The sequence below is a fragment of the Harpia harpyja genome, chromosome 14, assembly GCF_026419915.1.
Source record: "Harpia harpyja isolate bHarHar1 chromosome 14, bHarHar1 primary haplotype, whole genome shotgun sequence".
Classification (NCBI taxonomy): Eukaryota; Metazoa; Chordata; class Aves; order Accipitriformes; family Accipitridae; genus Harpia; species Harpia harpyja.
In genome coordinates, this window is record NC_068953.1 from 24,275,113 (window position 1) to 24,289,731 (window position 14,619).

Consider the following 14,619-nt stretch of genomic DNA (forward strand, 5'->3'; position numbering starts at 1 on the left):
ATAAGTGATCTATAATAACACTTCAGTCTGTTATACATAGCAGAGCATCTTATTTATTTGTCTCACAGACTCATTTCCTGAAGCAAGAGGCACTTTGATACAGCGTCCTTCCCCAAGGACCAGCTTTCACTGCCAGTCACATGTAGGAGGCTTAAGGGGCAGGTGAAAGCATTGCACTGCCCCGCAGCAGCAGCCGTAGCACTCAGCTCCCTATGAAAATACAGCTGTCATAAATCCTTTTTCCCTGTGTTGTTTCTTGCAGGTAAATTATGACCACTTTACTATTAGTGTTTGTGTGTTTGCGAGTCATCACCGCAGCCACCTCTGTGGAGCTCTCAGGTACGTGCCGTGGGGTGTGGGAAAGCGAGACTGAGTGATGTGCTGCACTCTGGTCCCATCCCCAAGCATGGGCAGCTGCCAGAAATAAGTGTACCCAAGGTCTGCTCTGTGTACACACAGGGCTCCTCTATTTGGATGGCTGCTACGCCATAGCCTCTCACTGTTCTTGTGCTTGGGGAGCCAGGGAGATAGCTCCAGGCAAAGGCAGATTTATGGGGAAACTAAGGGAAGTTCAGCATTCCCTTTTTTAAAGCCTATCAGGTGTGATCTTGTAGTATGGGCAGCAGCTACACTTGCAGTAGAGCCCTTCATTCCCACGTCCAGCACTGGTCCAAATCCCAAAAGCAACCATGGCACAAGGGTCATGGTTGCAACTTCCCTTTCTGCAAGTTATTTTCAGCAGACTAGACCAAAAAAGGTATGTCTGAATATGTGGGTAGAGGTTTGCAAAGCAGATATAGGCATTGGAGCATATGGAAGCACTGGGTATTTTGGATTAAATGCCTTATTGATGTAACCATTGCTTTGTTTGGGAACTGGCAGACAGTAGTGATGGCCTGGAAGTGAAGATACCTGAGCAGTCTCCCCTGCGTGTTGTACTGGGAAGCTCCCTGAACATCCCCTGTTACTTCAACATCCCAGAGGAACAGGACACCAGTGCTCTGCTGACCCCACGGATCAAATGGAGCAAACTCTCAAACGGGACCGAAGTTGTCTTGCTAGTGGCCACCGGTGGGAAAATCCGGCTCAACACCGCATACAGAGAGGCGATCTCTTTGCCCAATTACCCCGCCATCCCCACCGATGCCACCTTGGAAATCAAGGCGCTGAGATCCAACCACACTGGGATTTATCGCTGTGAAGTGATGTACGGGATTGAGGACAGACAAGACACAATAGAGGTCCTAGTGAAAGGTAAGGTCCTGCCTTTGCTCTTTCCTCTCAAGATCTTGCTGCCTGGCCTGGGCAGAAGGGAGGAAGAAATATATGGGCAGAGGAGCTACTGCTCTCCCCACAGACAGAAACCTTTTCAGTAAGGTCACAGATAAGGCAATGGGTAAGTGAGCAGAAGCCGAGCCACACATTTATTTTAGCAGGCTAGGACCAGACTAAACAAACAGTAAAATGACTCATGGCAGATTATATGGCAAGAAAATTATTCTTCTGGCAGAAGGTGAGTTACAGAGACAGCAAGACGACATCCTTGGCAGGAGGTGGTACTGGATACACTGGGCTATTGCTCAGAGGGGTGAAGCTGGAATAGGGCCGTTGTAAGACCTTTTATTTCTTCCAAACATTTTAGGAGATGGGATGCCCTCAACTGGAGAATTGGTCTGTTGTGGAAAAACTTTCCCCATCATCTTGCAAAGCCCATCCTAGTAATAGGTGGATAAAATAACAAAAGTTTCCTACAATCCTTATCTGTATCGTGGTTTTTGTTTTCAGTGTAGGACAGGGAGACAGCTTCCACTACAACAGTTAACTGCTGCTCACATGCACTGGAGTACAATTCTGACAGTAGAGGCTGGGAGCCCCCTTATTGCCTCCTGGTGAATTTTCCACTTGACTTAAAGCCTGCTTGTGCCAGACCAGAGTGTACCGATAGCAATTCTTTATAAAGATCCCTGTTCATCAAAAAAATATGACTTAGATATGTTTGCAGCAGATCTGGAGATTGTAATTGTTTCCTGGGTGTTTATACAGTGATTGACACTCTGCACCCTTGGTCCTGAGCAGGACCTTGGGAGGCGGCAGCTTTCAAACCTGCACAACAGCACAGTCCCTGCTTTGCCCCACTGGCTGATTTCTGAACCATGCATTTAAAACACTGCACAGAGCTGTATCAGGAAAGTATTGAGTCCTTCTGATGGTGATACAGCTCTGTGTTCGGGGCGATAGATTTCCTCCCACTGTTCACACTACTATTCAGGTACCAGCTTTTAATGCACTGTGACTTTGTTACAGCACCATGGGAGGGCAGTCACTGTCTGAGGTCACCAATGTGCTCCACAAGGTCCTGTGAAAGGACCCCATCAAGTCATCCTTGGCTTGAGATGCTCAAATACAGACAATCAGCATAAATAATTCATTGTTTCTAGTTGACATGTAGTATCTGTTCTTTGAATCCATAACTTCTTTGGAAGAAAAGGGGCTGGTTGTTCTCTAGCAGGCGTGTGAGTGATGGCCGTTGTGTTTTCCAGGCATCGTATTCCACTACAGAGCAATCTCCACAAGGTACACCTTGAACTTCGAGAAAGCAAAACAGGCCTGTATCCAGAACAGTGCTGTCATTGCTACTCCTGAGCAGCTGCAAGCTGCCTACGAGGATGGGTACGAGCAGTGTGATGCTGGCTGGCTGGCTGATCAGACTGTCAGGTAATGAATGGTGGAGGGGAAAGAAAAGCCACAGCAGGGTCATTAGCGAAGGCCTTCTGTAATGAAGCCACTGACTGAAAACAGTTGCGAAATAGTTGCTAAATAGCAGCTGTTGTAATTGCTGGTGTTCAGAGGGAGGTGGTGGATTGCAAGCCGTTCTCTGCCAGGGAGGGAATCTATAGTCGGAAAGCAGAGTCACCACTGTCCTCCTCAGCTGGTGGTGACAGCTGAGTGGACAATGGCTTAATCCTGATCCTTCATCCTCCCTGAACAAAACAGATGCTATGCCAAGATGCACAAGTGTGGCTCAACCGTACCGAGCTGTGCATCCCCCACTGGGGAGGCACCTTGGCCTGATGTCTTTGGCCAGTGCTCCCAGGGACCTGCTGTGCTCAGGACCATCAGAGGGAGGGTAGGACAGCAGATCATCCTTCCCCTTCCCCATAACCCAGGAAAAGCCATAAATCATCACGCTACGCAGTGCTCTGGAGCTCCCTCCCAGCCTTGCTGTGGCTGCCGGGGTCCTGCCCCCCACTCCTTACACACCCTCTCTCCCCCAGGTATCCCATCCACTGGCCCCGGGAGCGCTGCTACGGCGACAAGGATGAGTTTCCAGGAGTGAGGACCTATGGTGTCCGCGAGCCAGATGAAACCTATGATGTTTACTGCTATGCAGAGCAAATGCAAGGTGATTTGGGGCTTTTATTGTTACCAGACACAGAAGCAGCTAAAGCTTTGATCATGCCTAGACTGGACAACGGTAAATACAGAGGCAAAAGGCCTAGAGGCAAGACAGGTTAAAGATGGAAAAGTACATACCCAGCAAGGCCAGATGTTCTCTACAGTGTCTTTGTTAGACCTTGGACAATTTTAATGTCAAATGACTAATGCAGTACAGAGGGTGGAGTCCGTCTAACCTCCACCAGAGTCCATGCCATCCTGTTTGTCTTTGGTCATCCATTTGTGACATCCAGAAGTGTCCATCACCCATGCTTATAACAGGGATCCATTGAAATATTCAGCACATCAGAACTGAAATTGTCCTTAATCTTCCTCTTGCCCTGTGGCTCCAGCTGGTTTGGTATGTTTTGCTCCAGTTTGTATTTGGTCTGTAAGACTCACTTTCTTCTGGTCTTCATAGACAGTCACCAACATGGGGTTGCGGTTCAGCTGTAATACACAGGACTTTTCATCTTATCCAGACTCTCAGGAGTGGGAAGCTGAAAGAAAGGGAATGGGGATTAAATTCTACAGCTTAATCCTGTGCTAATGGATGGTGTGATTGCAGGTAAAGTCTTTTACGCCACCGCCCCCGAGAAGTTCACCTTCCAAGAAGCTTTCGACAAATGCCGCAGTTTGGGAGCCCGTTTGGCCACCACGGGAGAGCTGTACTTGGCCTGGAAGGATGGCATGGACATGTGCAGCGCAGGCTGGCTGGCTGATCGCAGCGTCCGCTACCCCATTTCCAGAGCCCGGCCCAACTGCGGAGGAAACCTGGTGGGCGTGCGGACAGTGTACCTGTACGTCAACCAAACGGGGTACCCTCACCCCCACTCTCGCTATGATGCCATCTGCTATGGTGAGTGCATCGGGGCTGTGGGACTAAGCAATGTGTCTCTACACATCAGCAAGCAGGAGCTCCCTGGCCAAAGCTAACCTCTCGCTTCTTTAATTATTTTTTTAAAAAAAGTAGGGGGGAAAGCAGGTTTGGCAAAGGACTTAGTCCCCCATTCATGTTCAGGTAGGAAGTGGATCCCGCAAGTGCATGGATGTCTGGCCTGTATGGGAGGGCTCTGAGGAGGTGGGTGTAACACAACCCTCTTCTCTCCAGTCCTCCCACACCTTCCAGCTTTGGTAGCTCTCCTGGAGACATGGAGCAGAGCTCAGGTGCTTCATGTACAAGATCTTGAATGCTGGAGGTGGAAGAGAAGGAAAAAGAGAACAGATCTGACCCTGTAGATGTGTATAGTGCTGTGATGTGGTACAGACATGTGCCTGAGTTTCCACACTGGGATAAATCAGAGACTGCTGCAGTCTCTGGCAATCAGAAATGGGGCAAAATTGCACCTCGTAAGTCGAGAGCATCCCAGCTACTCCCCCTTTCTTCTAACTGCAGACTTATCCCTGCAGCAAAAAGGGGGCAAAGCACAGGAGCGTGTGGTCTATTCAAGGCAACCAGAGGCTAATATTCAAATAGGATTGCCATCTTTAAAAAAAATAACAACAATATTTTAAAATACATTTTGAAACCCCTTTGATACAGACCTATTGTGCCCAGACGCATGCATGATCAGTGTGTCAGGAGGCCCTGTAAAACCTACCAGACCCTTTCAAGTTATCCAGCTATGTGGCCAAGCTAAAGACTGGTCCATCAAGCCACAGCCTCCTGGTTATCTCAGGTTATGCAACTGAAACTGCTGAGTACAGCCAGTCCTTGGCTGAGCATCTCTAATTCTCTGAATGCCTTGAAGTTTGAGAGGTACTGGCTAAAATGCACTAGCAGGAAAATGGAATTGGAAATAAATAGAGCAAGGAAAGCAGTATTAGGGGAAAAGCCTGACAATGTCTCATTATCTCTCCCTTCCCAGCCAAGACCTGCCTTGCTCCATATCCAAGATGTCCCTCCTTCACCTGCCCAGTTCTGGTTTATGCTGCTCTTTAAACCGCCCTCCGTGCTGTAGGCTGACCTGCTCAGTGGCATGTTAAGCACATTCTCCTACACGCAAGGGATGTGACTTGAGCAGAAAAGTGATTTGGGAGGGGAACGGTGGGAGTAGTTTGAATGTATTTGGTACAGCAAGTGGCCTTGGCTGTCCTGGTGATGGAGTTAGCAGAAGGAGATCGTGATCCTGGTGAGACTTCATGCATTGAGTGAGAGGATCCAGTTGTCTTTCTCCCACGGCTCAGACCTGCTGTTGAGGTTATCCAAGCTCCCTTACTTCCCTCCGGCCACCTTAAATTCCTTGCAGCAGGCACTAGAGGTCAGTGCAGACTTGGATATGGGCAAGGTGTTCCCGGGAAGGAGAGCTGGGAGGAGAGCAAGGAAAGTCCTCTCTGATTTATCAGCTGTGGAGCATGCGGTGGCTCATTGCCTCTAACTCATGAACATGCCCTCCATGCTGAGGTGTTATACAGAGCCATAGTGGAGGAAGGACAACCACTTCTTTTACCAGACCGTCATGATTTCCCTGATCCTCTCAGAGCCAGCAAACGCCCAGCTGCTTCTTGGAGGCAGCACCAGCACAGTACACCTTGCTAGACTGACCACGTCCTCCTCTCTGATGGCTGCTTTGTCTCCTCATGTAGGGGACGACGCTGAGACTCTTGTCCCAGGGCAGTTCATCGATGAGACGGGAAGCGAGCTGGGCAGCGCTTTCACTGTCCAGACCGTCACCCAGACCGAAGTGGAGCTATCTCTGCCACACAACGTCACGGAGGAGGAGGCCCGTGGCAGCATCGCCACCCTGGAGCCCATTGAGATCACACCCACCACCACCGAGCTCTACGAGGGCTTCACTGTCCTGCCCGATCTCTTTGCCACCAGTGTCACAGTAGAGACAGCTGTCCCAGAGGAGGAGAACGTGACCAGGGGGGATGTCACAGGAGTGTGGGCTGTACCTGAAAAGATCACCACCATAGCCTTAGGCACTGCCATCACCACTGAAATGGCAGAGGTGAGCTCGGTGGAAGAGGTCGTGGGGGTGACTGCCACACCAGGAGTAGAGCCTGCCTCAGTGTTCACAGTGGAAGATCAGCTCGTGCGAGTGACAGCAGCCCCCGATGTCGGTCTCCTCCCTGAGCAGCCCATCTCCCCCACAGGTAAGTCACCAGGAGTCCAAGAAACATGGAGAACAGTTTCTCCTAGAGTTAACAATTCAGCTGAAAACAGCCTAAGCTTCTGCCTTCACAGAGGGCATCCAGGTCCCTGGACGTGTGCAGGCCTGTTTGGGATAAGGGACAGGCTGAGTGTCTCCACTATGGTAGGACAGGAGGGGTGAAGAGGAGGCTGTGGGCCACCCCATCATGTGCGGAAAAGGGCTCAGCTGGTTGATGCTTGGGGCTGCAGCAGTCATACTGTGCACTCACATGTGCATCTGGCTCCAGGGAAGGGGAAAGTCAAGGTAGGAAGATCCTAGAGGAGGGCTAAAGAGATCCCCAGAACACCGCCCTCCATGGCAGCAGAGCTCAATGAATGAGGCATCTCCATCGAAGTGGGTTTGACAGGCACTGGTCCTTGCATTGTTGTTGGGAAGACCCTTTCTGGTCATGCATCTCAGTGGAGGGGGGTCCTGTATCTACTGTCTCACCACAGCTTGTCTTCCCCCAGGTGTGGTGTTTCACTACCGTGCCGCCACCAGCAGATATGCCTTCTCCTTCGTCCAAGCCCAGCAGGCCTGCCTGGAGAACAACGCAGTGATCGCCACTCCTGAACAGCTCCAAGCCGCCTACGAGGCTGGCTTTGACCAGTGCGATGCCGGCTGGCTGCGGGACCAGACAGTCAGGTAAAACTATATTGGCTTTGGGAAGACACCTTTCAAAATGACTATTCAGCCATGAAAGTGAGGCTTTACTCTGGTATGTCCTGCTGCTCTGCTCATCAGCATCTAAAGCTTTCCTGACCTAAGGTTCTCTCCAGGCCATGATATCTGGTGGCCAATAGACCTGTTCTCAACCTGTCCTACCCGTTTCCTAACCTGTGTATACTTCCTGCAGCAGTGAGCTTCCCTGACATGTAGTAGAAGTGGAGGAAAGTTTGTATTTATTGCCTCAAGCTGTAAGTGGACTTGTTTCCATGTCACGGTGGGGGCTCTGAGCACCTCTAATGGTGAAGTGTTCGTGTCCAGCTCCCAAGTACACTGAGGTTCTTCAGTCCAGGGTACATAAGGCTGACCCTGGGTTACCTCCTCTCTTCTTTCGGTAGGTATCCCATTGTGAATCCCCGAAGTAACTGCATAGGAGACAAAGAGAGCTCTCCGGGTGTGCGTTCTTATGGCATGCGCCCAGCCTCAGAGACCTACGATGTGTACTGCTACATCGACAGGCTCAAGGGTACATTCTCCCCCTTCCCCCAGTGCATGGCTGTGGAGCAAAAATGTGCTTCACACCTCCACACGTGTGCATGTGAGCATGGGAGGGGGTGGGATGCAGGGTCTCATGCCTGTTTTCTCTCCCATCCCTCAGGCGAGGTGTTCTTCGCAACCAAGCCAGAGCAGTTCACCTTCCCAGAAGCTCAGCAGTACTGCGAGAGCCAAAACGCCACGCTGGCCTCTGTTGGCCAACTCCACGCCGCCTGGAAGCAGGGCCTGGACAGATGCTACGCAGGCTGGTTAGCTGACGGCAGCCTCCGCTACCCCATCGTGACCCCCCGTCCCGCCTGCGGGGGGGACGCGCCTGGCGTGAGAACCGTCTATCAGCACTACAACCAGACGGGCTTTCCCGACCCGCTGTCCCGGCACCACGCCTTCTGCTTCAGAGGTACCCCCCAACCCCTTACAGGGCATGTAGACTTGTCTCCTCGGGGAAGGGGATTTCATGAGGGAGGTTGGGCACATCAGTGTGCTGGTTTGGGTGAAGAACTTCACTGGCATCTTGGACTGTGAATTTTTGGAAACTCCCTCCAATACCTTTTTGTTCCAGCTCTGCCACCTGTGGAGGAGGAGGGGGTCACCTCGTTCTTTGAAGATGTGCTGGCAACCCAAGTGATCCCTGGAGTGGAGGGAGTACCCTCCGGAGAGGAGGTGACCGTGGAGACAGAGTTTGCTACGCAACCTGAGAATCAGACAGCGTGGGGGACAGAGGTCTTCCCAACTGACGTGTCACTGCTCTCAGGTGGGTCAGAGCTGCCCCATCTGCTGGGTCACACTTGGCTGGTGTTGTAGGATTGGGACACTCCCAAAATAAATGGGCTGTGTCCTTGCTGAAGGGGACTCCCTCTAAATCTAGGTGATTATCACCATATTAGCAAAGCCTGAGGCTGCACACACAGGAGGAGCTACACATGTATATTTTTGAACTTTTGTCTAAGACTGAACTAAATGACCAGCAGACCAGCACGCACAGCATTGCCAGAGCACCTTACAAAATATTGTGTATCTGAGATGGGGAAGGCAGGCTAGAAACAGATCTCAGGCCATGCCTTCTAGAGAGGGCAGAGCTGCAGTGTGGTCAGAGCAGCACTAAACTTTTTCTCTTCCACGTCATCTCCGAGGAAGCAGTAGCTTGGTTTTGGCACCCGGGAATTGGTGTCACTGTTGCAGTCCTGCTGTGTCAGAAGATTATATATTCTGTCAGTTTCCCAGAGATATTTACTTTATAGTAGTTTAAGATATAACGTTTATTAACAAATTTGAAGGGACCAAATTATTTCTGCAAGCACACAGGACTTTGTGCCTTTATCCCAAAGGTATCAGTTTGGAGGTAAAATCAATCAGGAAATTGTTAATAGCTTCTTTAAAACAATTTAGTAAATAATTTTCCTATCTCCCTCTCTTTGTTTGTTCTTTCTTTTCCAGTGAGTCCATCTGCTTTTCCCCCAGCTACTGTAATACCAGAGGAAACAAGTACCGATGCTTCCATCAGCAAAGTGTCAGAGGAGGTGACTGAATCTGGAGAACATCAAGTCAGTGGTGAATCTTCAGCATCCGGGTGGGTACCTGGAGTCCTGGATACGAGTGAAGAACCGACTTCTGGAGTTTTTGAACTTAGTGGAGAACACTCAGGGATCGGAGAAAGTGGATTACCATCAGTAGACCTGCATACCAGTGGCTTTCTACCTGGAGAAAGTGGGCTACCCTCAGGGGACCTGAGTGGCGTGCCTTCTGGCACTGTTGACATCAGTGGCTTACCTTCTGCAGAGGAAGATGTATCGGTGTCTACTTCGAGGATACCAGAAATTAGCGGGATGCCATCTGGAGTGGAAAGCAGTGGGCTGCCTTCTGGATTCAGCGGAGAAATCTCTGGCACTGAGCTAGTCAGCGGCGTGTCATCTGGAGAGGAAAGTGGATTCGCCTCTGGTTTTCCTACCGTCTCTCTTGTGGATACCACATTGGTGGAAGTTGTAACAACTGCGCCAGAACGGCAAGAGGAGGGAAAAGGATCCATTGGAGCCAGCGGTGAAGGAGATCTGTCAGGGTTCCCATCCACTGACTGGGTCACCTGTGGCGGAGCCCAAGGTTTACCTTCAGGAGCTGAGCTCAGCGGGGAGCCCTCCGGAGGGCCTGAGCTCAGCGGGGAGCCTTCTGGGGTGCCTGAGCTCAGGGGGGAGCCCTCCAGAGGGCCTGAGCTCAGCGGGTTGCCCTCAGGACTGGATGTCAGTGGAGAACCATCTGGAACACATGAGTTCAGTGGCCTGATGGACCTAAGTGGCCTAACTTCTGGTGTCGATGGAAGTGGTGAGGCTTCGGGCATTACCTTTGTAGATGCCAGTTTGGAGGAAGTGACAACCCCCTCAATTACACGAGCAGAAGCAAAAGAGATTTTGGAAGTCAGTGGAATGCCTTCAGGAGGTGAAGATGCATCAGGCATGGCATCTGGGAGTTTAGACAGCAGTGGTGAGCCTTCTGGGTATGTAGACTTTGGTGGGAGTGTTTCTGGAGTGCTCGAGATGAGTGGACATCCAAGTGGAGTGATTGACAGCAGTGGAGAAGTCTCTGGAGCTGATGTCACCAGTGGCCTACTGTCTGGAGAGGAAAGTGGACTCACCTCTGGCTTTCCCACTGTCTCTCTTGTGGATACCACTGTGGTGGAAGTTGTAACACAGATGTCAGTTGCACAGGAGGTGGGAGAAGGGCCATCTGGGATGATAGAAATCAGTGGATTTCCTTCTGGAGACAGAGGACTATCTGGAGAAGGGTCTGGAGCCATGCAGACTAGTGGGTTTCCTTCAGGGACAGGAGACTTCAGTGGAGAGCCATCCGGGATCCCGTACATCAGTGGAGACATTTCTGGAGCCACAGACCTAAGTGGACAATCTTCAGCAGTGACTGCTATTAGTGGGGAGGCCTCAGGGCTTCCAGAAGTCACTTTAGTCACTTCTGATTTAGTGGAAGTTGTGACAAGACCAACAGTATCACAGGAACTGGGTGGGGAAACAGCTGTCACATTTCCCTACAGTTTTGGGCCAAGTGGTGAGGCCTCTGCATCTGGTGAACTAAGTGGGGAAATATCTGCATTGCCAGAAAGTGGTATAGAAACATCAAGAGCTTATGAAATCAGTGGTGAAACATCTGCATTTCCTGAAACTAGTGTAGAAACATCCACGATTCAAGAAATCAGTGGGGAAACATCTGCATTTCCTGAAACTAGTGTAGAAACATCAACGATTCATGAAATCAGTGGAGAGACATCTGCATTTCCTGAATTTAGCATAGAAACATCAACGATTCAAGAAATCAGTGGGGAAGCATCTGCATTTCCTGAAATTGTCGTAGAAACATCCACAAGTCAAGAGGCCAGGAGTGAAACATCTGGCTATCCTGAAATTGTCATAGAAACATCCACAGTTCAAGAAGTAAGTGGGGAAACCTCTGCGTTTCCTGAAAGTAGCACAGAAACATCCACAATACAAGAAATCAGTGGGGAAACATCTGCATTTCCTGAAATTAGAATAGAAACATCCACAAGTCAAGACATCAGTGGGGAAACGTCTGCATTTCCTGAAATTAGAATAGAAACATTCACAAGTCAAGAAGCCAGGGGAGAAACATCTGGATATCCTGAAATTAGCATAGAAACATTCACAAGTCAAGAAGCCAGGGGAGAAACATCTGGATATCCTGAAATTAGCATAGAAACATCCACAGTCCATGAAACCAGTGGAGAAACATCTGCCTTTCCTGAAATTAGCATAGAAACATCCACAGTCCATGAAACCAGTGGAGAAACATCTGCCTTTCCTGAAATTAGCATAGAAACATCCACAGTCCATGAAACCAGTGGAGAAACATCTGCCTTTCCTGAAATTAGCATAGAAACATCCACAGTTCAAGAAGTAAGTGGGGAAACATCTGCCTTTCCTGAAATTAGCATAGAAACTTCTACAGTCCATGAAATTAGTGGAGAAAGTTCTACATTTCCTGAAATTAGAATAGAAACATCCACAAATCAAGAAGCCAGGGGTGAAACTTCTGGCTATCCTGAAATTAGCATAGAAACATCCACAGTCCACGAAACCAGTGGGGAAACATCTGTATTTCCCAGAATCAGCATAGAAACTTCAACAGTCCATGAAACCAGTGGGGAAACATCTGCCTTTCCTGAAATTAGCATAGAAACTTCGACGGTCCACGAAATCAGTGGGGAAACATCAGCATTTCCTGAAATTAGAATAGAAACATCCACAAGTCAAGAAGCCCGAGGTGAAACATCTGCATTTCCTGAAATTAGCATAGAAACTTCTACAGTCCATGAAATCAGTGGGGAAACATCTGCATTCCCTGAGATTAGCATAGAAACACCAACAAGTCAAGAAGCCCGGGGTGAAACATCTGCCTATCCCGAAATTAGCATAGAAGCATCCACAGTTCAAGAAGTAAGTGGGGAAACCTCTGCGTTTCCTGAAATTAGAATAGAAACATCCACAAGTCAAGAAGCCCGGGGTGAAATGTTTGCATTTCCTGCAACTAAAATAGAAACATCCACAGTCCACGAAACTAGTGGGGAAACATCTGCATTTCCTGAAATCAGCACAGAAACATCCACAGTCCACGAAACCAGTGGAGAAGCATCTGCATTGCCTGCTGCTAACATCGAAACAGCTGCCACATCTTTGGCCAATGGTGAGCCTTCTGGTGCTCCCAAGGAGAAGGAAATTCCTGATGCAACATCTGGAGCTGTGACACACTCGATCGCAGGCATTTCAGGGGAAATGTCTGTCCCAGATGTTGTAATTAGTACCAGTACTCCAGATGTTGAACCAACACAGGGACCCAGGAACCCTGAAGAGGGTCAGCTCGAAATAGAGCCCTCCCCTCCCGCAGTGTCGGGACAAGAGATGGAGACAGCTGTTGTTCTGGACAATCCCCATCTGCTGGCCACCACTACTGCTGCCCTGCCTCAAGTCTCACAAGAAGCAATAGATGGATTAGGACCCACTACAGAAGGTATTGTGTCTTCTTGTATGGAAGGGAACACGCAATGGAAGGGAAGGAAGGGAGGGGGCATAGCTGTCACTTCTTTGCTGCTTCTACAGCAGAGAACATTAAGAGAAGCAGACTTCGGCAGAACATTATTGTGGTGGGAAGCCATAAACATGGGGGTTTTCACAGGTCGTGTTCAATAGCTTCTGTCTTAACAAATGATAGTCTGTGTTTGGGCAGGTAATGCAGTTATCCAGCCACAATAACTGCATCCCCAGAAGCCTCCAGGACTTCCTGCCTGCCTGTCCATGGCAATTACATATCCCTGGGGAGAGCAGCAGAGGACCAGTTCAAGGGAAGCACCAGGAGATGCAGATCTGGCCTTATCCCACTGCACCATAGCAGTAGGTATCAGTCGCTCCTCTGAATTGCTGTTGCTGGTGGACGCAGCTGCACCCCAGCCTTGATGAGCAGCCCAGTGGAGCTGGCACCTGCCAGGAACATGATGGAGGCATCATCTGCTTGTGGCCCCCAGGGTACCCAGGCCATCACTGGGACATAGGCGAGCTCTCACCTCAGTGCTGCCAGAGGTGGGAGCTCGAAAAAGAGTATTCTGTGAATGGTCATTGAGAGCCGCTGTGACCAGGTCCCTGAGTGTGATATAGCTGGGAAAGGCACCACGGCATTCATGCCCCCTCAGAAATTGCTCTAAGCCATTGGTATAATCTGGAGAAAACAACAATTTTTTCTTCTCATGTGGAAACAAGAGCAAAGATGGCTCCACCCGCCAGAGGCTTCCACCCTGGCTAGGGGATGCAGCTGAAAAGTTGGGTAAGACAGGCTGCAAGTCTCTGTCCTGTTTTGTTTCTCTTTCCATGATGTGTTGACTTGCTACCTGTATCCCCGAGTGTTTCATAGCGCTTGCTCCGGAGTGGGAGGCTGGCAATCAGCAGCTTTGTAGTGCTGAGGGGGAAGAGGCAAAGCAAGCCAGCTGGGGACAAAAATCTCTGCTCAGCGCAGATAATGCTCAGAGTGCAATGTTTGCATCAGGCAAACTGCTCCGATCCCTTTGGCACAGGGTGTGGCTGCCCTCTGGTCTGTGTCTTACATTGCTCTCTGCAGCTAGAGTGGGCTAAATGTGTGAGACAATGCTCAGAGCATCGCTATCTTTCTTCAGCTCTGCTGATAAATGCCCTTCCTTCCACCCTGCCCCTTTTTGGTGTTGTAGCACTCTGTCTTTCGTAGGATCCCTTGCTGCCAAGTATAAACAGACAAAATATTTAAATCTGAGTAACCATTTATGGTGAACACACTCTGCTAGCTTTCTGATGAGCTTCCCCTGAGCAGTGTTCACGTGCTGTGGAGGCATTAGGATACTGCAATGAGAAGAAAACGAGATGGGATGTTATTGTGCTTGCTGGTGGCTGCTTCTTGGCCAAGGGAGGAGCCCAGTCCCGATAACACAGGATGTCCTGCAACATCCCTAGCCACGGCTTGGTTTCATTTTGCTGCAATCAGGAGCAGGGTCCTGGGGACAGGCCCTGTTTGAAAATCATCAATGCTTGCGCTGTTGTATGAAGGTCCTACATATGCCCAGTTCTCAATGGGCCACACGTTCACCTAGGATATATTGCTTAAGTATGGTACAAAATGTATGTGCAGAGAGATTTGCTCAGTTCCTTCCAGCAAAAGCAATATTAATTCTACATCCTTCCCACATTACCTCCTGAACTTTTTGGTGAATTTACACCATTCAGCATAGGTAGCTCTGGACTCAGTAAGGGTCTGTAAGTGCAGGGCTTTGTGAAGCTCAGCCTGGTTTCTAACA

General features: G+C 49.7%; 1 protein-coding gene across 2 annotated transcripts in view; it reads left to right on the forward strand.

The window, feature by feature from the left end:
* Positions 1-269: 269 nt before the first annotated feature.
* Positions 270-14,619, forward strand: part of ACAN (aggrecan) — a 28,904-nt gene continuing 14,554 nt past the window's right edge. For both annotated transcript variants that reach the window (XM_052807883.1, XM_052807884.1), the window contains exons 1-15: positions 270-339; positions 883-1,254; positions 2,541-2,715; positions 3,276-3,403; positions 4,004-4,294; positions 6,022-6,534; positions 7,043-7,217; positions 7,637-7,764; positions 7,897-8,190; positions 8,353-8,544; positions 9,228-11,088; positions 11,209-11,418; positions 11,599-11,868; positions 11,929-12,318; positions 12,370-12,815. In XM_052807883.1, the coding sequence (XP_052663843.1) occupies positions 270-339; positions 883-1,254; positions 2,541-2,715; positions 3,276-3,403; positions 4,004-4,294; positions 6,022-6,534; positions 7,043-7,217; positions 7,637-7,764; positions 7,897-8,190; positions 8,353-8,544; positions 9,228-11,088; positions 11,209-11,418; positions 11,599-11,868; positions 11,929-12,318; positions 12,370-12,815 (5,515 nt within the window). The remainder of the gene's footprint in view (positions 340-882; positions 1,255-2,540; positions 2,716-3,275; positions 3,404-4,003; positions 4,295-6,021; positions 6,535-7,042; positions 7,218-7,636; positions 7,765-7,896; positions 8,191-8,352; positions 8,545-9,227; positions 11,089-11,208; positions 11,419-11,598; positions 11,869-11,928; positions 12,319-12,369; positions 12,816-14,619) is intronic.